At 35.5% G+C, this 24,846-nt stretch overlaps 2 protein-coding genes and 1 pseudogene across 2 annotated transcripts; 1 reads left to right on the top strand and 2 right to left on the bottom strand.

Moving 5' to 3' along the window:
• The first annotated feature begins 3,567 nt into the window (after positions 1-3,567).
• On the top strand, positions 3,568-8,191 carry LOC115986120 (cyclic nucleotide-gated ion channel 1-like). The gene is made up of 8 exons (XM_031108978.1): positions 3,568-3,596; positions 3,997-4,420; positions 4,979-5,179; positions 5,254-5,549; positions 5,885-5,996; positions 6,862-7,107; positions 7,192-7,586; positions 8,002-8,191. Exons 1-8 carry the CDS (start codon positions 3,568-3,570, stop codon positions 8,189-8,191), a joined length of 1,893 nt encoding a protein of 630 aa, XP_030964838.1.
• Positions 8,192-17,985: 9,794 nt separating this feature from the next.
• On the bottom strand, positions 17,986-18,764 carry LOC115986119 (annotated as a pseudogene).
• Positions 18,765-18,862: 98 nt separating this feature from the next.
• Positions 18,863-19,159, bottom strand: LOC115984332 (SNF1-related protein kinase regulatory subunit beta-3-like). The gene is made up of 2 exons (XM_031107334.1): positions 19,133-19,159; positions 18,863-19,060 (listed from the first exon to the last, which is right to left on the bottom strand). Exons 1-2 carry the CDS (start codon positions 19,157-19,159, stop codon positions 18,863-18,865), a joined length of 225 nt encoding a protein of 74 aa, XP_030963194.1.
• Positions 19,160-24,846: the final 5,687 nt, after the last annotated feature.

Raw genomic sequence — 24,846 nt, 5'->3', positions numbered from 1 at the left:
TGAGTCCTTTTATAGTGAGCTTTGGAGTGGTTACTTGTTTAGTAACTTCCTCAACGTGGATGGAAGTTAGAAGGTTCAGATTTAATTGGTCACAACTGTCATTAGAAGTTAAGAACTTAGTGGGAAGTTAGAGTGATGAATAAGAATTTTGCTCCTACTTTTGAATAGTAGAACATGGTTTGAATCATAAACTTTTGGATATAGATTTACTCCGAAAAATTTGAAGTGTTTGGAGATAGTCTAATTTTTGGTTTACCATCATATATAAATAATAAAAATATAAACATCAAGAACATGACCTCAACTATGTTATTTTATAGGGAGGTATGACCTTGAATGTGATGGAAGCTACCAAGGGAGATACGTAGGAAGTTAATTGGTATATTCAAATATTTGTGGAAGAAACCAAGATAATTCCAGCTGATTTTTTTTGTGAAGAGTAATTATTGTGGTTGGGCTAAATTCATGGGATGCCTTTTTTTTTTTTGTTTTTGATTTTAGATCTAAATTTTTAATAACTTTAAAAAAATTATTATTGTGATGAACGGTTATTAGTAAGTAAAAAAGTGACCTCAATAATAAGCCTAAATGTAAAATTATGGTCAGATGTGATATTGGTAGTGCTTACAATGACGATTGAACTGTCAATTGTAAGGAAAAAAATTAGGGTACCACCGAATGTGAAAAAAATACGGTAAGAAGTAATGTGGGTACTACCCTATGTAATAACGGAAGGATCGAATTTGACAATAAAAAAAATAGGGTGCCACTGAATGTGACAAAAATAAAGTCAGATGCAATGTTGGTACTACTTAATGTAATAGTGGAACCATTAAATGTGAGAAAAAAGTAAGGGAACAACCAAATGTGAGAAAAGAATTGTCACATATGATGTTGGAACTGCACAATGTGAGGATGAAACGGTCAAATGTGAGGAAAAAAAAGTAAGGAAACTACCAAATATGAGAAAAGAATTGTCACATGTGATATTAGAACTGCACAATGTGAGGATGGAACCATCAAGTATGAGAAAAAATTAAGGGAACCACTCAATGTAACAAAAGAACTGTCATATATAATGTTGGAACCGCATAATGTGAGGATGGAACCGTCAAATGTGAGAAAAAAAAAGTAAGAGAACCACCAAATGTGAGAAAAGAACTGTCACATGTGATGTTGGAACTGTACAATGTGAGGATAGAACCATCAAGTATGAAAAGAAATTAAGGGAACCACTCAATGTGACAAAAGAATTATAATATGTGATGTTGAAACCATACAATGTGAGGATGGAACTGTCAAATGTGAGAAAAAAGTAAAGTAACCACCAAATGTGAGAAAAGAACTGTCACATGTGATATTGGAATTACATAATGTGAGGATGGTACTGTCAAACGTGAGAAAAAAGTAAGGGAACCATGAAATGTGAGAAAAGAACTATCACATGTAATGTTGGAACTGTATAATGTGAGAATGAAATTGTCAAATGTGAGAAAAAAAGTAAGGGAACTATCGAATGTGAGAAAAGAACTGTCACATGTGATGTTGGAACTGCACAATGTGAGGATGGAACCATCAAGTATGAAAAAAAAATTAAGGGAACCACTTAGTGTGACAAAAGAACTGTCATATGTGATGTTGGAACCGCACAATGTGAGGATGAAACCCTCAAATGTGAGAAAAAAAGTAAGGGAACCACCAAATGTGAGAAAAAAATTGTCACATGTGATGTTGGAACTGCACAATGTGAGGATGGAACCTTCAAGTGTGAGAAAAAAGTAAAGGAACCACCCAATATGACAAAAGAACTGTCATGTGTAATGTTGGAACCGCACAATGTGAGGATGAAACTGTCAAGTGTGAGAAAAAAGTAAGGAACCACCCAATATGACAAAAGAGGTGTCATATGTAATGTTGGAACCGCACAATGTGAGATGAAACCGTTAAGTGTGAGAAAAAAGTAAGGGAACCACTAAATGTGAGGAAATAACTGTCACATGTGATGTTGGAATTGTACAATGTGAGAATGGAATCATCAAGTATGAGAAAAAATTAAGGGAACCACTCAATGTAACAAAAGAACTGTCATATGTGATGTTTGAACTGCACAATGTGAGGATGAAACCGTCAAATGTGAGGAAAAAGTGAGGGAACCATCAAATGTGAGAAAAGAACTGTCACATGTGATGTTGAAACTGCATAATGTGAGAATGGAACCGTCAAATGTGAGGAAAAAAAGTAAGGGAACCATCAAATATGAAAAAAGAACTGTCACATGTGATGTTAGAACTACACAATGTGAGGATAGAACCATCAAGTATGAGAAAAAATTAAGGGAACTACTCAATGTGACAAAAGAACTGTCATATGTGACGTTGGAACCGCACAATGTGAGGATGGAACCGTCAAATGTGAGAAAAAAAAGTAAGGGAACCACCAAATGTGAGAAAAGAACTGTCACATGTGATGCTGGAACTGCATAATGTGAGGATGGAACCGTCAAATGTGAGAAAAAAGTAAGGGAACCATCAAATGTGAGAAAAGAACTGTCACATGTGATGTTGGAACTGCATAATGTGAGAATGGAACCGTCAAATGTGAGAAAAAATTAAGGGAACCACTCAATGTGACAAAAGAACTATCATATGTGATGTTGGAACTGCACAATGTGAGGATGGAACCGTCAAATGTGAGAAAAAAAAGTAAGAGAACCACCAAATGTGAGAAAAGAACTGTTACATGTGATGTTGGAACTGCATAATGTGAGGATGGAACCGTCAAATGTGAGAAAAAAGTAAGGGAACCATCAAATGTGAGAAAAGAACTGTCACATGTGATGTTGGAACTGCATAATGTGAGAATAGAATCGTCAAATGTGAGAAAAAAGTAACTTGGTATAGCAGGTTACCTACTAGTGGGTACCGTACCCCCCTTTTTTTGGGGGTACCGTAGAATTACTCTAAAATAATTCCACCAATACAAAGCCCATACATATAAACACATAAATATCACTTCCAATGCTCATAAATCAAATGAATTTCATTATCAAAGTTTAGACTAAAGAACCTCAAGTAAAAACATATAAATCCACCAAAAAGATTAGAAATATTTACCTCAAATAAAATATGTGAAGGTGCTTAGAGGTTCCTAAGGATTTTCTGGTGATATTACCGGAAAAATGATGGTGGAGATGGTGGTATGGAGGTACCGGTGAGAGAGTGATGGGGAGGAGTTTATGAGAGAAAAGAAAAGAAAGAAAAGAAAATAAGAAGAGGGGGCTGGCCGGCCAAGAGGATAAGAGGTAATGTGAGAGATGTGTGATGGGGGTTAGTGAGTTAGGTGAGGTACGTGTGTCTTAAAAAAAATCTGATCTTTATCTTCTTCTTCTTCCTTTTTTTTTTTTTTTTTTTTTTTCTGGGTCTGACTAGGACGTTACAATTCTGGTTTAATTTTCGTTAAAAGGAATTTCAGATTTGAAGTTCTGCTTTTAGCACTTCCTAACTATAAATAAAGTGTCCAAAATACAGGTTTATCTCTTCACATTGGAAGATTATTTGGATGAAGGAAATGGATTCCAAGCGGCTTAAATTTTTAAGGTTAGTTTGTTTAAGCCTGAATGTTAACACTTCCTCCTTCTGCTGCTGTTGTTTCCGTAAATTTTCAACCAACTTTCTCGCACACAATTTTTATCACTATGTCTCTGTTACTTTGAATGTGTGCGAATAGTCAGACCGTGAAACTATCCTTGAAATTCCTAAATGGAGCCACTTAATTTTATAGTACCATTGTAATGCATTCTAGTTTAGGAGGTAAAAAGACCAGATTTGGTGATTGGTAGTATTGCAAATAGGTGAACTACTGAATAGTCACTTGTTCTCCAATATTCAGTTTTAGTGCACAATTTCATACTTGGGGTCCAATCATATGTGTCACCGACAATTCCATTGTTCCTTACACTTGCTTATGCTACTTAATCGATTTATTGCTTTCATCCAGGTTTAAAAGATTTAAAAATCGAAAAAGCATCCTTCCCGTGAGTGATCAGCAAGAGTCAGCTCCTAGGAGGACGTATATTGATCCAGAGGGTCAATTTCTACAAACTTGGAATAAAATATTTATGCTCTCTTGTGTGATATCTATGGCCCTGGATCCATTGTTCTTTTACATCCCAGTGATCCATGACAAGCATAAATGCCTTGATTCCGACTTCAAACTGGTGATAATTGCTTGTGTTCTTCGTTCACTCTTTGATGCTTTCTATGTACTTCATATTATCTTTCAGTTCCGTACTGGGTTTATTGCCCCTTCTTCTCAAGTCTTCGGAAGGGGTGAGAGGGTTACAGATCCAATGGCTTTGGCAAAAAGATACTTATCCACATACTTCCTCGTTGACATTCTGTCAATTCTTCCATTGCCACAGGTATGTATGTGACATTTGATCAATAAAAAAAGTATAAAAAATCTAGAACCCTATGGTCTTTGTGCATTCATAACAACATTCAGTTCAAAGTGCAGTCATAGATTCACAATTATATAGTAAATACCATTTAGTGAGGGACTTGCTTCCCTACTTGTTACTTTGCAATCAGTCGGGGCATTGATTCTAATCATACATTTCATTTTGCTTCCAATTTTGCTGCAGCTATACCAGTTGAAGAAATAATGAAAACAAATTTCTCTAGGGAGAATCACCACTTAATTAGTACTATAATCATGCCCTTACAACCGTGCATGTGATAGGCTAAGAGGTTAGAATATACGGGCCCAAATAAATTTTTGGCATTTCAATTATCAATGGTAGAACTGATTTAGTAGTTCAGTTCAAACTGATACTTTAGACACGCAAGGACACATAATCCATACATAAATTATATGTCTTGTGCTGAAATTGTATTATATTGCTTGATGACCTAAAAGAATGAACCGAGTAAGGGAATGTCAGTTTTACAGTTACTGATATGAACTGCTTACTTTTCAGGTCGTAGTTTTTGTTATCATTCCCTCAATCAAAACTCAAGCCCTATTATTCATGAAGCTCGTAATCTTCTCCCAGTATGTGCCTAGAATTATTCGGATCTGTATACTATACAGGGAAGAAACAAGAAACTCCGGCGTATTAATTCAGACACCATGGACTGGAGCTGCTTATAATCTTTTTCTTTATATGCTAGCCAGTCACGTAAGTTGATTTTGAATTATTAGCGATATTAATTTCCAAGATTTTCATTATCACAACTAAATGTGACAAAGCAGGTAGTTGGAGCTTTTTGGTACTTTTATGCCATTGAACGAGAGGGAACATGCTGGCAAAAGCACTGTAAAAACTCCACTGGTTGTGAAGATAAAGATTTTTACTGTGGAGATCACCGTAATGAAAGCTTTGCACATCTATATTATGAGTGCCCTTTTATCAAACCTGATGATATTGAAAATACAACGGTCTTCAACTTTGGAATGTTTACTGATGTTCTGAAGTCTGGTATGGTGGAAACAAAAGATTTTCAAGTGAAATTGTTTTACTGCTTTTGGTGGGGTTTTCGTAGTCTTGGGTAAGTAAATATATATAATTCTCAAACATTATTTCAAATGTCATCCGTATTCTTAATTTACAAGAGCGAAAATTTTCTCATTAAAATTACTTTCCTAAGTTCCTATATATAAATCAAGGCTTGTTGGCTTATAACAATATCTTACACATTGCGAGTTTAAGATTTAGTGCTAAAGGCATTTTTGAGTTCAACCACTTTATTAAGAATTTTGTAATTCAGTGACATGATCTACTCTTTTTTACTAGGAGAACTAGGGAATCTCTCTTTCCCCATTTTTGTAGCCATCAAATTAAAAAAGAAAAAGAAAAAAAGAATTACTCTGTTTTTTTTCTCAGCTCTCTTGGCCAAAACCTTCAAACAAGCACCGGTATTGGGGAAATAATATTTGCGGTCTTCATATCTACCTTTGGGTTGGTTTTATTCTCATTCCTTATTGGCAATATGCAGGTAACTCTCTGATTCTCATCAGTTCTCTTTGCCACCTAATGTTTTAGCATTAGCATTAAATCAAACTCTATATCTACAGAAGCATAATATACAGCCCAGCTCAAGTAGGGATGTAAATGAGCTGATCAAGGCGTCAAGCCAGTCTGATTATTAAAAGTTAAAAGTTCAAACTCGTTCATTTTGTTTATTTTGAACACGAATTGAGCTCAAGCTTATTACTAAATAAGATTATATGTTTCAAACTTGATTCATTTTCTTAATGAACAAGCTCGAATTTATACACGAGTTACTTGATTAGCTTTTCATTATTATTTTTTCTTCATTATGTAGTAAAACCATGATTAAAATTTTTACCTCTTCACAAATTTATGAATTTCACTACAATTGGATTGTTTATTATCAATAAACTGTAAACAATAATTTAATATTATATGTACTTATATACAAGCTTACAATAATGTCTTTAATAAATTAAATTCTATTGTATTACACTTCAAAATTTATATTATGCGTGTTATATTATAATTTAAGTGGATTAGCAATTATTAATGGCAAAGGAGATATTAATAAAAATAAGGTATAAAACGAAATTATTATAATATTAATTGCATCTAAAAACCAAGACTTCCAGCTAACTCATCCAATCCAATAAACTGTTTCAATTTCTCTGTGATATATTTATTCTTAAAGATCCGCAGTTCTATATTAACTTTTCCAATTGTCTTATATTCAATAGAAACATGATGTTGGATCTGTTCTCACTAATTCTATCCACTCTTGTGACTAGAAACTTTTTCACAGAACCCTCATAGTCCTAAGTTCTGATTAACTGAAGTGCTATATTATGAATCTTTTGCTGGTATAGAAATATCTGCAATCCACATCAATGAGAATAGAAGAAATGACTCAAATGAGAGTGGAAAGGACTGGTGCAGAACGGTGGATGTCCCACCATAAATTCCCTGATTCTTTGAGGGCACGAGTTAGAAAATACCAACAGTACAAATGGAAATTAACTAGAGGTGTTGAGGAAGAGAATCTACTTCATAGCCTTCCTAAAGACCTAAGGAGGGACATAAAGCGACATCGTTGCTTAAATCTTCTCAAGAGGGTGAGTGTTTTTCTTTGATTTTTTTTTCCCCTTCATGTCCAACATCTAGCTCTTGCATTCATTAAGTCAATTAGATCTTTTTAGGTGCCAATGTTTGAAAAAATGGATGAACAACTATTCGATGTGCTTTGTGATCATCTCAAGCCAGTACTATACACAGCAAAGAGCTGCATTGTCCGTGAGGGGGATCCAGTGGATGAGATGCTTTTTATCATGAGAGGAACCCTAGCCACTATGACTACCAATGGTGGAAGGACTGGTTTATTTAACTCTTATGAACTCAAAGCTGGTGACTTCTGTGGAGAAGAGCTTCTTACTTGGGCATTGGATCCTCACCCCTCTACAAATCTCCCCATCTCAACTAGAACAGTGGTAGCTATAATAGAGGTTGAAGCCTTTGCTTTAATGACCTATGACTTGAAGCTTGTGGCATCTCAGTTTCGGCGTCTTCATAGCAAGCAGCTCCAGCACACTTTCAGGCAAGGATTGAAGCCATGCTTATCAACTTTTTATATAATTTTTATCACGGCTGTCTAAAAAATGCAGGTCTATAGAAACAAAAACTTCTACATAAATTGTAGTAAAGGATGGACCATCAATTTTTGCTTCAATTTTAGAACAGTATAATCTAATCATCCGATTAAAATCTATAGATTTGATAGGTTTTCCTTACATAAAAGCAAGTCACATTGTTTTTTTTCTTTAATAGAATTAACTTGAAGCGACATTTTAGGCTTGCCCTGCTTTTTGGTATTGTTAGGATGGGGCATTGATGCTACTAGCTTGGAAGAAATTTGAAAATGTATAATCAAAAGAAAGAAATAATGGCTATTAAAACTCTGATGAGCACTTTGATTAGCCCTCATAATGCATTTTTGCGATGATGACTTCTAGGTTCTACTCCCTACAATGGAGGACGTGGGGAGCCTGTTTTATCCAAGTAGCTTGGCGCTGGTATTGTAAGAGAAAGCTTGATAAGTCTTTGCATGAAGCAGAAAACAGACTGCAAGATGCTTTGGCAAATGAAGCTGTGACCTTGCCACAGAAGCCTGCTGAACCCAATTTTGATGCTGAAAATCGTTAGTAGCATGGTGTTTCAAGTGAATTATAAGCACGTGTAACATATATATAGCACGTGTAACATGTGTTATAAGCAAATATCCTACTTTATATATATATATATGTATTTCGCTGGTCTTGTTTCTAAGACAGCAATGTTACCGTTACTTTCCTTTATGCCTTGTGCGATTCCCTTTTATACTATACTATTACAGTAAATTTGAATAGCTTTCTCTGGACTTCAATTATTTACTGTCTTTTATTTTTTCTCCTCATAAATAATATCTCTTTCTCCCTCTTTTCCTTTATGGTCTCAAAATGTAAGAAAAGTTTTGGACGAGCTTTTGTAAGTGTTCCTTTAATGAATGTTCAATTTGGTAAAGAAAATATAGAATAAAGGATAATATTAAAAAAAAGATGGGTAAAATACAATTAACACCTTCAAAATTTCATTTTTAGATTTGGACTGTTCAAAAAACTGAAAAAAAGAAGTTTAAGGTTTCTAAGATCAAACCAAAATTCAATTAAAATCGAACTGTAATGACATTATAATTAATTTAATAATTATTTAAAAGATAAATATATATATATATTAAATCAGTAAAAATTGAAAAATTTATTAAAATAATCCATAAATTTAAAGATCTATATTTCAAATATATTTTTTATGTCATAAATTTTCATAGTACAAATAAAATATATTAAATTCTAAGCATAATTCACAACCCAATATTTTCTTTTTTTAGGCCCATTTGAATAGTAAAAAATAAAAATAAAAAAATAAAAAAAATAAAAAAACTAACAAACAAACAAACTACAAGAGTGGGCGGACATTGTTTTGTCCGCCCATTAAAAAATGGGTTAATAAAAGAACAAGTGCCCATCAAATTTAAGAAGTGCTTGACTGCAAGCATAAGTGGTTGACAGTAAAAGCATGCCCCAATGGTTGAGAGTAAAAGCAAGTAACCAAGCAGTCCGTGCAGTACATCATCTACAAAGAACTAAAGAAGCAAAAATGCAGATACAACATCGGTTAAAACCCTGAGAGAGAGCGAGACATAGAAGAAGAAGAAGATGGCAGTGCGATCTCAAGTCTAATAGTCTCGCAGTCACGATGAGTGGTTGAAGTTGAAGGCTTGAAGCTTCAACAATAGCTATAAACTTGTAAGCTGTAAGTGCAAAAAAAAAAAAAAGACTGACCTGTGAGAACCGCTTACAAATTTTAAAACCGAGTGGTTTAACCGCAGTTTTTATGGGGGAATGGGCCGACTAGCAGTGTGCAGCTCTTCTATGTAGTAAGTTAGGTAACGTGTGAAAGAATAATGGAAAGTAGCATCTCGAGTTTTTAAAACTCGAGATCTACATTAAAAATCAAGTCTCAAAGACTCACTTTCTGCTTGTTTAGTGTTGGCTGAGTTGGACAAAATGACACATGGATCTCGAGTCTTAAAGACTTGTTTTGCACAAAATAAAAACCGAGTCTTAAAGATTCGATTTTCTTAAACAAAATATTTGATTAACATTAGATGGATCTCAAGTCTTAAAGACTCGTTTTGCACAAAATAAAAATCAAGTCTTTAAAACTCAATTTTCTTAGAGGAAAACGTGTTATCAACTAAACAAAATATTTGATTAACATTACAAGGAACTTGAGTTCCATTGGGCAAAATAATTATAACATCACACGCTTAACACTCAGCTCGTATAACACAAGTGCTAACACAAATAGCTCCTCTACACAGCCTTCTCACCCAAAAACAGAGCATCCTTACTAAGTCTCTCACAAGTGCTAACACAGATAGCTCCTCTACACAGCCTTCTCACTCAAAAACAGAGCATCCTCACTAAGTCTCTCACAAGTGCTAACATAGATAGCTCCTCTACACAGCCTTCTCACCTAAAAACAGAGCATCCTCACTAAGTCTCTCAGCCTCACTAACTCTCACCCTTACTAACTCTCACTCACCCATAACTCTCACACCACATTGCCTCTCACTCTCACTCACCACACTGCCTCTCTCACTGCTCTTCCCTTTGATCAAATTCATATCTCAAGTAAGGGTTTGGTAAATTTGATTGTCATTGTAGTTGGGTATTAGTTGTCTATGGGTGTGGGTTAAGGAGTTTGACTATTTATTTTGTAGATAGTTGACATAACTTAGTTAATTTACCAATATTGTGAATTATAGAACTTTGTTTTGTCAGTGTTAATTTTTTGAGTATTTATTTGCCCATTTTGTTATCAAAATTTTATTCATCATTTCTAGGCTTTTTTTTTTTTATCATGATCTTACAAGTTTTTTTGACTTTAGTCATCATTATTTTGGGTATGAAATGGGTAGTGAATGAATGTAATGAATGGGTATCATAATCAAACTCTTGAAAGTAATTCTTAAAATGCACTAACCTACAATACATGACTGTATAAGGAATTGATCATTATTTAAAAAAAAAAAAAAAAGTATAAGAATCGGTCATTTTGGAAACAATTTGGTATCTGGTAATGACATTTAAGCCTTAAGGATATGGAATACTCTGGTCTTGTTAATTTAATATGTTTTGTTAATGCTACATCATCTTTGTAAAGTCTCCTCTCGTTCTATGTATTCTTTAAATATATATATATTTTACTTACATTTTATTTTTCGGGGTTGCCCCACTAGATATGTTTCAAATTTGCTTCTGAACCCAAACTTAGAACCATGGGTACCACAAGTTACATAATGGCTATAAAACTAGTAATTATCTATGAAAATTCTGGCTTGAATATGTTCAGCCTTAAGATCACATTACTTTTTTTTCCCCCACTTTACAACTATGTGATTTAACTAACATAGTAACTTAACTTGAACAGGTTCACAATTCCTGAAATTGATATAATCTTATACCACAGTGGTCCGCTTAAGAATGCCAATCCGAACAAGGGATTGCTATTTGAAGGGCCGGGTATAAAGACCTATTATACCCAAATTGATCGTAGGTTGAAGACCCTTGACGAATTGAAGAAGATTGTCATGGAAGAGTTGTGGGAGAATCCTGTTGTGCACAACATACAAATTACTTATCATATGCCAAATGAAATCCTGAAGCATCAGATTAATTGCAAGTATATGGTGATAGAAACAAACAAACATGTAAAGATCATGTTTGACAAGTTGGAGAGAATAGCTGAAGTAACTAACATTGAGTTGTACATACAGTTGGAGCCACATGTAGTTTGGCAAAAGGATATCCAACAAACAACCACAAGCTTACAGGTTACCATTCCGGATGCTCAATATGAGTATTCTACACATGTAGAGGATGATGATGTTCATGCCGATGGTGATGTTCATGCCAATGGTGATCATGATGATGATGATGATGATGACGACAACTATGTTGATGAGACTACTACCATTAACAATGATGATGACGATGATGATGACGACTATGTTGATGAGAATATTGCCATTAATGGTGAAGATTTTGCCGATAGAGATGAGTATGAAGACATGATTGGTAGAGGGGACTTTGGGAACTTTGAGAGGGACATTGATGACGATGAGACATTGGATGGTAGTGAACCTTATGTAGACAATGTTATTAGTGTCCAAAACATTACGAACACAATCCCTACCTACGCACCTCCTCAATTGTCATTCTCTGCAAATACTTGGGAAAATATGGTTGATTCTTCACATATTTTTCTGCCATTTGTGTCTACTTGGAGAGAGGGAATGAATTTGTGCAAAGGGTTGACTTTTGCCAATAAAGAGGAGGTGAAGCGCGTATTAACAATTTGTGCCCTCAAGGAAAACAAACATTATACGATCAGTAGGTCGACGACAAAAAACCTTTGTGCGAAATGTATGCATAAGTCATGCAAGTGGTATGTCTGTGTAGTTATGAAGCCTAATCTCCACCAACAATGGATGGTCGCCGTGTATGTGGGTCCTCACACGTGTATACCGATTGGGGTGCGAAATGATGGTAGAATGATGAGTTGTAATTTTATTGCATCAGACATCCATCAGAAGTTATGTAAGGATCACACTACTCCAGTTAAGCATCTCAGATCTATGATAGAGATGAAATATAATGGCCATAAGCTTTCTTACTACAAGGTATGGGATGTGAAACTAAAGGCGATTGCGAAGATGTTTGGGAATTGGGAAGAGTCTTACCAAAGGTTGCAAAAGTTACTAATGGCATATATTGATCAAGACCCGACTACCCAAGTGTTCTATCATATCACATCCACTGATGAAGATCACACCGTATTGTTGCATTATGTGTTTTGGTCTTTCGGTCCATGCATATCAGGATTCAAATACTGCAAGCCGGTTATCAGTATTGATGGGACCCATCTGTATGGGAAATATCAGGGAAAGTTATTGGTTGCAATGGCAACCGATGCTAACAACAAGGTATTCCCTCTCACATTTGCTGTTGTGGATTGTGAGTCAGGGTTTAGTTGGAGGTGGATTTTATAGTGCCTTAGAGAAACGATTGGCCATGTGATACCTGACGAAGACATTTGCATAATTTCTGATCTGACGAAGACATTTGCATAATTTCTGACCGACATCTCAGTATCAAAAACGCCATTGCAAACTGGCCTAGAGGGGATGATGGGCAGACATGGGTATTTCATAGATATTGCCTTCGGCATGTTGCTAGCAATTTCAACACCCATTTTCAGAACTCAACTCTAAAGTCAGCGGTGTTGAAAGCGGGATATGCTAGTCAGATAGTTAAATTTGATACCATAATGGAGTCCATTAAGCAGGTGGAAATTGAGACCATTAGGAATAAGAAGAAGGTGACAGGGAAGGATGGCAAGGAAAAGAATCAAGATTATCTTCCATACACATACCTAATGAGCGAGTTTATGTATATGTGGACCCAGTAACATGATGGTGGGAGACGTTTTGGGGCAATGACAACCAATATATCAAAGTGCTTCAATGGTGTACTGAAAGGTGCACGGGGCTTTCCTATTTCCGCGTTAGTTGAGTTCACTTGGAACAAATTTGTTCAATATTTCCACGACCGGCGCAAAGAATACTATTTTGAGTTGTCAGAGGGTAAGAAATGGAGTGAATATGCCTTATCCACGTGGGATGGAAATAAGCGTAAATCTGAGAAACAATATCTCAAGCCATTTAGCAATGAAGAGCTGATATTTCAAGTAGTTACCCAACTCAACACGTGTAGTGCAGGAGGGGGAAACCACAGTTATGAAGTTCGGTTACAGGAAAGAACATGCAGTTGTGGGAAATGGTAAAACATAGGGATCCCGTGTTCACATGCAATTAGAGTATGTGACTATTTACGTATTGATTCGACCACATATATTCACCCATGTTATGGTTTGAACAATGCCCTTAACACTTATAAGCATGCATTTGTGGTTCCTAAGTCATAGTCATTGTGGAGAGATCCCATGGGGCCAAAGTGGTTGCCTAATCCAGCCTTATTGCGGCCAAAGGTCAACTAGTGAAGTCAAGAGTAAGGAATGAGATGGATGGAGTGAGGAATAAGGATCGAGAACTGGGATGGAGGAGGGAGGATGCAGATTTGATAGAGAGTCAACCCAAGTAGACATGTGGACTATGTCTTGCTTCCGGGCATAACCGCAGAAAATGTCTGCAGTCCCATGGCGCATCCACAAGCGGTCATGTTCCACACTAGGTAGGTAGATGGCAAAAAGTTATGCATCAATTAAATAATTGTTGTTCATTCAATGTTAACCTAATGTGTACTATCTTGTCTCCTAACGTGATTACTCTATGTTTTGCAGGCATGCTTCCATGGACAACGTTTTTGTCGTGCGGACTGCCGATCTTAGGAAAAGTGACTATGTTCTATTGGCTCTATGTGAACTTTTTGGTTTTTGTTGAATGTACTTATAATTCTCTATCCAATGTACCTCTATGAAGATTGTGATTTGACTAGTATGGTTAGAACTGCAAATTAAGCGTGGTTAGGCATGTTTAGAATGTTGATATATTGAGAATGCCTTTTGCTGTGATGTAAGTGCATTTGCATTTTAAAACCATGTTTATGCAGAGAGCATAACAGTTTCTATAGTTTGCTGCTTATTGAGAACGCGTTTTGATGTAATTTAAGTGTATTTACATTCTCAGCTTCTCCGCCTCTCAATGAGTGTTTATGGATTACATTCTCAGCTTCTCTATCTTTGTTTCTCAGCAGGTGCATGCACACATTTCAGTTTCTGGTTTACCTGCATATCTAGGGGGAAAAAAAATTCCTAGTGAATGGTTTGAGGAATGAGCAGAGCAAAAAAAAAAAAAAAAAAATTTCCCAGTAAAACTTGAGTCTATGAAACTCGAGTTCCACTCGGAAAAACAGAGCAAATTAGAGGAATGCTCTCGGACTAAACAGAGCAAAACAAAAAATTCCCAGTAGAACTTGAGTCTATGAAACTCGAGTTCCACTGGGAAAAACAGAGTAAAACAGAGCAATACTCTCGGACTAAACAGTGCAAAAAAAAAAAAAAATTCCCAGTAGAACTCGAGTCTATGAAACTCGAGTTCCATTGGGAAAAACAGAGCAAAACAAAAAAAAAAATTTCCCAATAGAACTCGAGTCTATGAAACTCGAGTTCCACTGGAAAAAACAGATCAAAATAGAGCAATGCTCTCGGACTAAACAGAGTAAAACAAAAAAAAATTTCCCAGTAGAACTCGAGTCTATGAAACTCGAGTTCCACTGGATTTTTTTTTTTTTTTAATTATTGAACTCTAATTGATTGAGCTCCTGTGTTACCCAAATGCCAATGCCAATACTAAAACCAATACTAGTAGCTCTAAATATAGAAACAAATGAGTGCTTTTGGCAATATAGTGAAATGATCTTAACTCCAAATAATATGAGACACATAAGCTTTTGATATAAAAAATGTGTCAAGTACCGTTATTTTCTGGGAGTCACCTAACAAAACATAAAATCTCTGCCAATCAAGGCTTAAATATCTAGAGCTCAATACATAGTTCTCTCTATCAAAAATTTGCAATCACACAAAGAAATGGCACAGAAAAGAAAGTTATCCATCCTTTTAAGACGGTAACCAAAGCAAGATATGTGCCAATGACAGTGCCGGTCTCAAATATTTCATTTAGCTTCCAGCTGTCAGGCATTGGAGATGGCTTTACCCGGTCCTTTGAAATCGTCATGATGGTCCCTAATACAAATCACAAACAGAATTTGATCACATTTCCCATATATGGTAGTAAAAAAAATCTATCATTCAAATCTTTATCAATTTAATTTATTATATATTTTTTGCAAAGTCTTTTGTTTCTTTAGAAAGAAAACGAGGCCAAGAATACCAGCTAAGTATTAGAAAAAAGAAAGAAATATTTGCAAGAGGCTCTTTGAAATAATACCATCATTCAGTATTGCTCTTATCAGAGCCATGAAAGGTGGGAAGTTATATTCCCATATCAAAGCTAGGAGCACGAAACCAAGTTGCAAAAAGGTTGCGTTGAAGAATTATATGAAAGTTGAAACAAAAAAGCAAGAATTAAACCTTTAGCACTTAAGCTAGTGAAAATGAAGTAAAAAAAAAAAAAAAAAATTGCAAAATAACCCTAGCTTACCACTGTCCTTATTGAAAGTTCAAAAACGTGTATAAACACCCTTGAACGTTTAGACCCCCAAATACAAAATAACCAATTCAAGCTTTATGACAAACAACTAGTGTGCGGAAAATGAACGTAAGCTATAAACAGAATTGGAAATCAATCTAAGCCAATTATAAATCACATCCACAGCAGAAAATAAAAGGCAAAGATAAAGGGAAGAGAGATGCAAACACAAGGACAACACACGATGTGTTATCGAAGAGAAAACCGAAGCCCTCGGCGTAAAACCTCTCCGCCGCCCTCCAAGCGGTCAATAATCCACTAGAAAATGTAGTTGGGATACATGAACAGCAATAGACCCTCCAAGCCTAATCTACCCGATGTACCTAAGCCCTCCAAGCTTCTTGCTCCAACGAGGTTGCGCCGAACCTTTTTCTTTTCTAGCTTACCGGATTCCGCTACTAGACCGTAGCATCCGCCATCCTTGGCATCTTCCAATGCTTCCCAAAACTCCAAAAACACTCAACACTTTGAATGGGTGTGGGTAGTGTTTGGATAGAAATCTCCTCTCAATAGGTATGACAATGAGAGAGGGAATGAGAAGAGACTACAAAGATTTCTCTCTAAGAATGAATAGCTCTCTCTAATTGGGTGGGTGTTTTGAAGAAACCTCTCTTAGGGTTTTTCTTTCTGAATAGCCACCCATATCTTGTGGGAATGAGGGGTATTTATACTGGTGTGAGAAAAGAATGCAAAGAGTCAGTTTTTCAAAAACAGGGTTGGCTGGCAACTTGACCTCGCGACTTAACTAAGTCGCGAGTTCAAGTCGCGAGCTAGCTAAATGGCCAGTCTGGGTTTTTGTCCTATAGTGCTCCAGCTGGCATGACTGTTCAGCTCCCCTGCATGCTCTGCACGTGTGCAACTTTTGGCGGCTTGCAAGCCGCGAGCCAGCCGCGAGGCCAAGCCGCGAGTCTCTGCTTCACTGCACTGTCTTGAGCATTTCTTCACACTCTCTCACACACTACCCTTACATGATTCCCACCTAAATACAAGGTTTCTAAGTGCTGTATTACAAGCAAATTTGTCATGGAATAAAGACAACACATGGTTGATTAAATTCAACCTTACACTTATGGTTATGGAGACAGCATATATTTGTATATTCATGCAAGCTAATTAGTTTTACCATTAAACAACATAAATATAGAAACAAAACTATGAAGAAAACACATGGAGCAACTTTGAGTCTGGGAATCAACCTTCTAGGGTGATGTTGAGAAGCAAGTTCTTGTTAGAGATTATGACATGGCAAAAGCAGTTGCTTTTCAGCAAAGGATCCTGAATTTGAAGGAGGTTCACACTGACAGATGGATATCAAATGTAAGTCCAAATTAGATTATTTATCTCTTTATCAATTTTCTCTTGATCGATGCATCTTTTGCTCTCATGCATACGATGCTAAAGCAAATGCATCTTCTGCATCGAATGTTGACGAGCTTCATCAAGAAATCTCAATTTGTTCACTAATACTCATAATTCCATTGACTATTGTGTGGAGACACACACAAATTCCTTGGAGTATTTTCTGCAAAATCCATAGAGGAGGTACAAGAGAAGAAGATGTTGCTGGAAAAGCTACAAGTCAGAATGAATGAAGCAGAAGCAAATGCCAACAAGCTTAAACCGTCATTTGAGAATCTATGTGGTATAGCAACAAGGTTTTTACATTTCATATTTCGTGTTCATTATAAATAATTCCAATTATACATTATTTTTTCTTCCATAATAATATGTTAGAGTCAGCAAAATGGGAAATTGAAAGTAGGAAAAAGAAAAAAAATGATCTGATAAAGCTTGAACAAGCCCTGCATGATGAAGAAGCGGTCTGCCTTCTTTTCCTGGAATCTTCACTTTCCAATGCTTCAAGAGGTTTGATATAACAATGATATCTATGTGTCTACAAATAAAGCAATAATTATAATCAAAACCCAATGCAATTGAAAATTTGAAAATGTATTTGATAATAACTTTTTTTTTTCAAAACATATAATCTAATACTTGCCTAAAACGAGTATGTTTCTCAATGAAGGGATACAACTGGCTGCAAGGTCGTAGTACTAAGTGCACAAAGCTTTCACTATTTGTGGGGTTTCAGAGTGGTCAAGGCAGCTGTCCTAGCATTAACTAAATAAAATAAGTAAAGCTTTCATGATAAAATCCTTATGAGTTACTTATCACCACCATTCTATGCACTGCGCTCTATTACAAACTTTTTAAACCAAGGTAAAATGAGGTACTTCACATACTCCAAGCATGGATTCCCTTCCACAATATCTGGATGATAGTATGCTCTCTTTATCTTCAAATTTACTTTGGCCTACAACATGGAGGCAGAATAAATCTAAGGTTAACCTAGTTTTATAATCCACTATCCTTATGTTATGCGCAACTAATAAAAAAAACACAATGCAACCCCTAAATGGCAATTTGATACCCCTTTTCATGCACCCTACCTCGTCATCTTCCATAAAAATGGAAGATAGTGGATCACTTTTCGACATCTTCTCCTGACCTTGTTGTAAACTAGGTAACATGTTTGTAAATTACCAGTAAGCAAAACAAATAAAGACCACACAACTATACACAAAATGTTACATGATACAAAAATAATTAGAGAAATAGTCAATATAAAGAATTAGGAACATACGGTGTGACAAAATAATAGGCTTCTTTTTCCTCTTGATGTGATCATAGTACTCTCTTGCAAGTACATTCACCTTTCGTTGATCCATTCCCAGTTGACAAATGTCAGCCTATTTATTTTATAAAAAATTCATACAATTCAAAAAAAAAAATTTGTTTTTCCCCCAAAATCAAATGATCTATTGACAAACTAGAAGTGAAAAAGGAAGCACCTTCAAGAAAAACACATCAGCACATTGCATGCATGGGTAGAAAATTTGTGCTGCAGTCAACTCTTCCTCATCACTTCGACCCATAATTTGACCACACTTACAGCAAAATATAATATAAGTAAAAATAACGACCACATCACCAACATGTTAAAGTAATAATAATAATCATCATACAATAATTCACCTTTATTAGTTGACAATCACATTCTGTGGTAATGGAATAGTTCCAGCAGCATATATGTTTGTTGGGTAGCTAAGCAAGGTGTTTTGCAGATGTGTAGGGACAACAGGTGGGTCCCGTGCCTCATCTTCATTACCAGGGTACACATCGTTGTAACTTGAATCTGGTGAGTTTGGAACTTCGAACCCCGCAACAGTTGCTTCACCCTGCACAAAGGATTTAATTTGTTTAAGAGTCTTTTGATATTAGTAATCAAACACCCAGGTTCCATGGCTTACATGCTCTTCACCGTACTGGTTGTTCATCTTGAAACAAGAACCCAACTAACAGCAGAAAATCATTGACTGAGGAAGATTATGGTGACTGTTGTACTGATGAGCCTAGAAAGAGGGCAATTTCTCTTGGAAGCATACCAAGATATACTGGTAGTGAATTGAATAATATTTACATAAACTATTTTCTACAACTACCATATCCATTCCATTCAGCAAAACTTTGTATCAACTATTCAAAATCAGCCAGACAGAGATATTTGTGTTCTTGTTAGAATTCTTTCTCATAAAGATCAACAGAAGGTTATATGCTAGTGGTTTGCGTAAAATAACTTTCTTTCTTTGTGTTAGAAACTTTGTTACAAAAATATATATATAAATTTTCACACAACAAAGGTGGAGTTCAATTGCATCCTATTATATAAAGGACATGCTATTTCTGCACTTATAATGTCTATTTCCATACCCACCTCTCACATGGAGGGTCCCAGCCATTATGGTTCTGGAAATTGTAGCTCCCTAATATTGTTTGCAATAAATTTGGTCAAAAAGCAATTAAATTTTTTTTTTTTTTTTTAATAATTCAATAGTTACAATGGGGGATGGGAGATTTAAACTTTGGACATATCCGTTGGAAACACCAGGAGGCCCTAGTTGAGCTACAAGGCACTTGGCTAAAAAGCAACCAAACAATTTTACATCATGGGATCAACAGCATTAAATCCAAAGCCCACATAACAAATCATATGTTTCTTCCCCTAGTTTGGTGATTATCAGAAACAAATCAATATTACAATTTTCAAAGCCTGTTTAGTTCTCCTAAGAGCCACATTTAAGAAAAAAAAAAATTAGCCATTTCAATTTTCAACTTTTAACTTATCCATGCAAAATTCAAAATAAATCTTATTTCAAGCATAGTTTTTGTGGAACTGTATTTGAATTCTACCCAAATCATAGTGTAACCTTTGATGCTATCTTTGGAGCAAAAGGATATTCAATCAAGAAAGCAAAAAAGGAGTCTCCAAAGCTCCAGGTCAATTTGAAGGATAACTTTTGAATCAATAGTATTTAAAGTCTATTCAAATCAGTCTTTGAAGCCTCCTCTATCTCTTTTCTGAGATCATACAGCCCCCCTTCCCCAACCCCCACAGCTCTCTGTTCCTCTCTATCTCTCTATTTGCTATAAAGAATTCCTAAGAAGAATGTGAGGTGGTGAGAAGGGTTGGAATCAGCACCCATATATATTTGAAAAAAAAACAAATAAGAAAATAAAAGGAACATGCAACAAAAAAACAGTCATTCATTACTTATAAAAAAAAAAAAAAAAACAGTCATTCATGCTTTAAGTGTTGACATTGCCCACAAGCAGAAAGTCTTCACTTAGTAGTTGGCATTCTATAAGCATTCACCATTTCATTTTCTTTTTTACAATTACAAAAAAGAACAAGTCAAATAGAGCATCAACAACAGTAATGTATCCTTTAAATTTTGTTATACCTTTTTGTTTTTTTTTTTTTTGAGAATAAAAAGTGAAGCTGAAATAACTGGCTTCTTGTTTATTTCAAGATCCTGTGGAACTCGAGTTACAATCCACCAAACATCAAAACTTCTATTATTTGACCATTTCGTTTAAATATTCCTTTTTTATTCTTTCTTTTTATGTTTTCAAATAACTACCATTAAACAAATATTAATTTTTTTCAAATATTAAACTTCGGGTTTCTTTTTTGAGAAGATTCTCAAATGACACTTTAAGCTTGTTGGCCTTTGCTTCTGCTTCATTCATTCTGACTTGTAGCTTTTCCAACAACATCTTCTTCTCTTGTACCTCCTCTATGGATTTTGTAGAAAATACTCCAAGGAGTTTGTGTGTGTGTCCACACAATAATCAATGGGATTATGAGTATCAGTGAACAAACTGAGATTTCTTGATGAAGCTCGTCAACATTCAATGCAGAAGATGCATTTGAGCAGCATCTGATCATAGAAGATACAGTATAAGGTTTCTGGAAAGTGCATCAAAATGATGTTCATTTGTTTAAACTATTTGGCAGATAAATGTGACTAAAGATCTAAAATAAGAACCATACCATTGATATAATTACTGCATCAGCTTCCCGGCCTTGGAATAGTCAATGGTTGCTACCTCAATACCTACAGCCCCCGGAAGCTCATCAAGTCTGTCCCTCAGGAGTTTTACCTGAGCTACATAAGGAGACTGAACAGCAATAGCTGCTGGGCTAACACCTGTAGAAATTATTTAAAATATATATGAATGTCCTTGTTTACTCAACAATTAGATATGGGAGCCATAAAAACCATTCAACCAGTACAAATGCTTGACTAGGTACACTTTACAAAACAAATACAGAGATCCACAACAGTATCAGCAGATCAAGGTGTTAGTTTAGCTAATAAGATAGGAATATAGGGCTATGAAAGGCATAAAGTTGAAAAGAGGCTACAACAGAAATAACTTGAAAGCTCATTACAGATGTAAACTGCTACAAGTGCACGGTAGATGGATACTCAAACAGGATAGAAGATTTCTACAAAGAATGATGATCATGAGTTAAACTACCTTGGTTGTGTCATTTCAGGCTAGTCAACCAGGTTACATGGTATCAAGTAGAGGTAATAGTGGTGTTGTTGGTTATAGTACTAGAGTTAACATTGAAATGGTGCACATAAATGAGCAAATTTTGAACCTACCTTTTCAGCCTTAGTTTCATTTCTCTTTAAGCCATCAGATAAGAAGGTATGCATATAATATGTGCATTCCAAATAATAATTTGCAAAGTTTGAGTACTTCTCATATGAAAAGTAAAGCTTCAGTAAAATACTCTCATATGAAATGCAACACTTCAGTAAAATATTCTCATATGAAATGCAAAGCTTCAGTAAAATATTCATCTTTAACAGGCATGGTTCATCATACAACTGAGTTTTAGGTTAACATAGATAATAGAGTAATAATATATAGCACTTAATCCCAATTGACAAGAATATTTACCAGCATAAATCAAAGAAAAGACATGTTGCACAACAATATCAGCTTCCCCTTCATTGTAAAATGAGGCTGTGCCAGCTGGATCTAAATGCTCTTCGCAACCAACTGACAAACTTCCATACGACATTCTTGTATCAAGCAACAGCAGTGGACATTGAGTTATCCAGGTGGGCTGCATAAATTTATAGAAAATGTTACTGATACTAGGCACATTTAAAGTAAAAGATACAAGGATGATACTAAAACAGACAAGATAAAAACCTTCTATCAACAATAACTATGGCAATGATGTAGTCAAAGGCTTTGAGAAGATAATGGTCCATATGGGATCATAATTGTGATTCTAAATCACTACCATATTATATATAAAAATTCCTACAGGATGAAAGCAACCAAGAGTGTTAGGTTCTAAAGACTTAGGTATTTATGTATTTAGAACTCTAATGTGTATTGTTGGCAAACCATGATCAAAACAATGTGTTTAGAAGTGTTTTAGTCTTGCTCAAAGTTGTGTATTTTATGTAAAGTTGGAATCGAGCTAATGTAGAAAAGATTAATGCATTTCGGCCTGGCTCGATCGATCAAAGCTTAGGCTCGATCGATTGAATCTCGGGCAGAATGTTTTTTTTTTGTAGATTTCCAACTTAGCCCTAGTTGTTTAAAACGTTTTAGGGTTTTCTAATTTGTCCTAAGTATAAAAAGCAAACCCTAACCACGTTTTAGTGTTGCTCATATTGCGGTTTGTGTAAATCTCTTGTGAGATCTAGAGGAGCTTTCCTTTACACAAACTTAGGGTTTTCAAGAAGAAGATTTTATCTACACCTTGATGATCAACTCGGTTGCTGCCATTGAAGCTTAAAGAAAACATAAGCGGGTGTGCTTGTATCTGGTGGTGAATCTAAGAAAGAAGGAGTCCGTGGATTCGGAGTTTACACGTGGTCATGTCAGTACGTTCTACTGGTTGGTAGTAATAAGAAGTCGAGCGTGGGGGCTTGTAAGTCTTATTATATGAACTTTGATTCTTTCAAGATAGTGGATTCAGGTTTACCTTGAGGATAGCTAGGTCAAATCCTCCCCAGGTTTTTACTAATTTGATTTCCTGGGTGATCATATCTTTGTGTTATTTATTTTTTTGCTGCTTTGCATGATATGATTGTTTTGATTGTGATAACCTAGATTTGTTAAATTGGACTAAGTAACAACTTGGCTAATCCTAGGTTAATTCTATCAAGTGGTATCAGAGTAGGTTGCTCTCTTGTTGTTGATCTGTTGATCACTGAGTTGATCATTGACCCCTGTTGTCATGAAACACGGACACTCTCTAGTTATTCATCCACACTTTGATGGGAATAATTATGTTTATTGGAAAGTAAGGATGAAAGCATTCCTGAAATCGATTGATAAGAGAGTTTGGAACTCCGTTGAATACGGATGGGAGAAGCCCACTACTTCTGTTAGTGAGTGGGAAACTTCTAAAAAAGAAGCAGTTGCGTTCAATAGCAAGGCTATGAATGCTATCTTTAACGCTGTTTCTATGGAGGAATTTAAGAGAATCTCTAATGTTGGGGTTGCTCATACTGCTTGGAATATCCTCCTGATTGTGCATGAAGGCACAAAGGCTGTCAAAATCAATAAATTGCAGCAATTGACTTCTAAATTTGAAAGCATTAGGATGTCTGATGATGAATCTTTTAATGAATTCTATGCTAAATTGAATGATATTGTTAATTATGCTTTTAACTTGGGTGAAATCTATGATCAACCTAAAATTGTTAGGAAGATTCTTAGATCTTTAACTGAAGACTTTAGACCTAAGGTGACTGCCATTATTGAAAGCAAGAATGTGGACTTCATCCCTGTTGATGAACTTGTAGGATCTCTTCAATCCTATGAGTTGGATCTACCCAAAACTACCAAATCCAAATCAATGGCTCTTAAGTCAGTTGATGAAGTTAAAGGAGGTGGATTTGATGATGATCTCTCTGTTACCTTGCCAAGAACTTTAGAAACTTTATCAAGAATAGTAACAGAAAGGCAAGAGGCACGAACACTGCTGAACCTAGAAACTTTAGGAAGCATGATCCTACTAAGGTTAACAATAATGATAAACCTAGAGAAAAAGTAAGTCAATCTTCTAATAACTCTTTGGGGTTTTAGTGTTTTGGATGTTAAGGGTATGGTCACATGAAATCTGAATGTCCTACCTATTTGAAGTTTAAGGGCAAGGCTATGGCTGTAACCTTTAGTGATGGTGAAATTTCTGATAATGAGTCTGATTGTGATGAGGATGGAAACTTCATTGCTTTCACTACTACTACTATAGTCAATGAGAGTATATCTGTTAAAGAGAACCCTTCTGATGGAGAACTCTCTGAAGATGCAGATCTTCAGGAGGCCTATAATAAACTTTGCAAAGTTGCTGCAAAGGATGCTATGAATGTTGAACTTGGTCTGAAGAAAATTGAATCTCTTGAGCTTGAAAAGAAGAATTTGCTTGTAAAACTGTTTGATGCTAATGATCTTTTGAACAATGTGAAAACTAAGAATATGCTTTTACTTGATAAAATTAAATCTTTGGAACTTGATTTATCTGCTGCTAGATCTGTTAGTTCCAAACTTGATCAAATGTTAAGTGTTCAAAAGTCTCCTTCTGACAAATTTGGTTTAGGTTATGTTGAAAACATCTCTGTGTCTGCTCTCCATTCCACTA

The sequence above is a fragment of the Quercus lobata genome, chromosome 4, assembly GCF_001633185.2.
Source record: "Quercus lobata isolate SW786 chromosome 4, ValleyOak3.0 Primary Assembly, whole genome shotgun sequence".
NCBI classification, from domain to species: Eukaryota; Viridiplantae; Streptophyta; class Magnoliopsida; order Fagales; family Fagaceae; genus Quercus; species Quercus lobata.
This window is presented reverse-complemented; position numbering and strand designations above follow the sequence as displayed.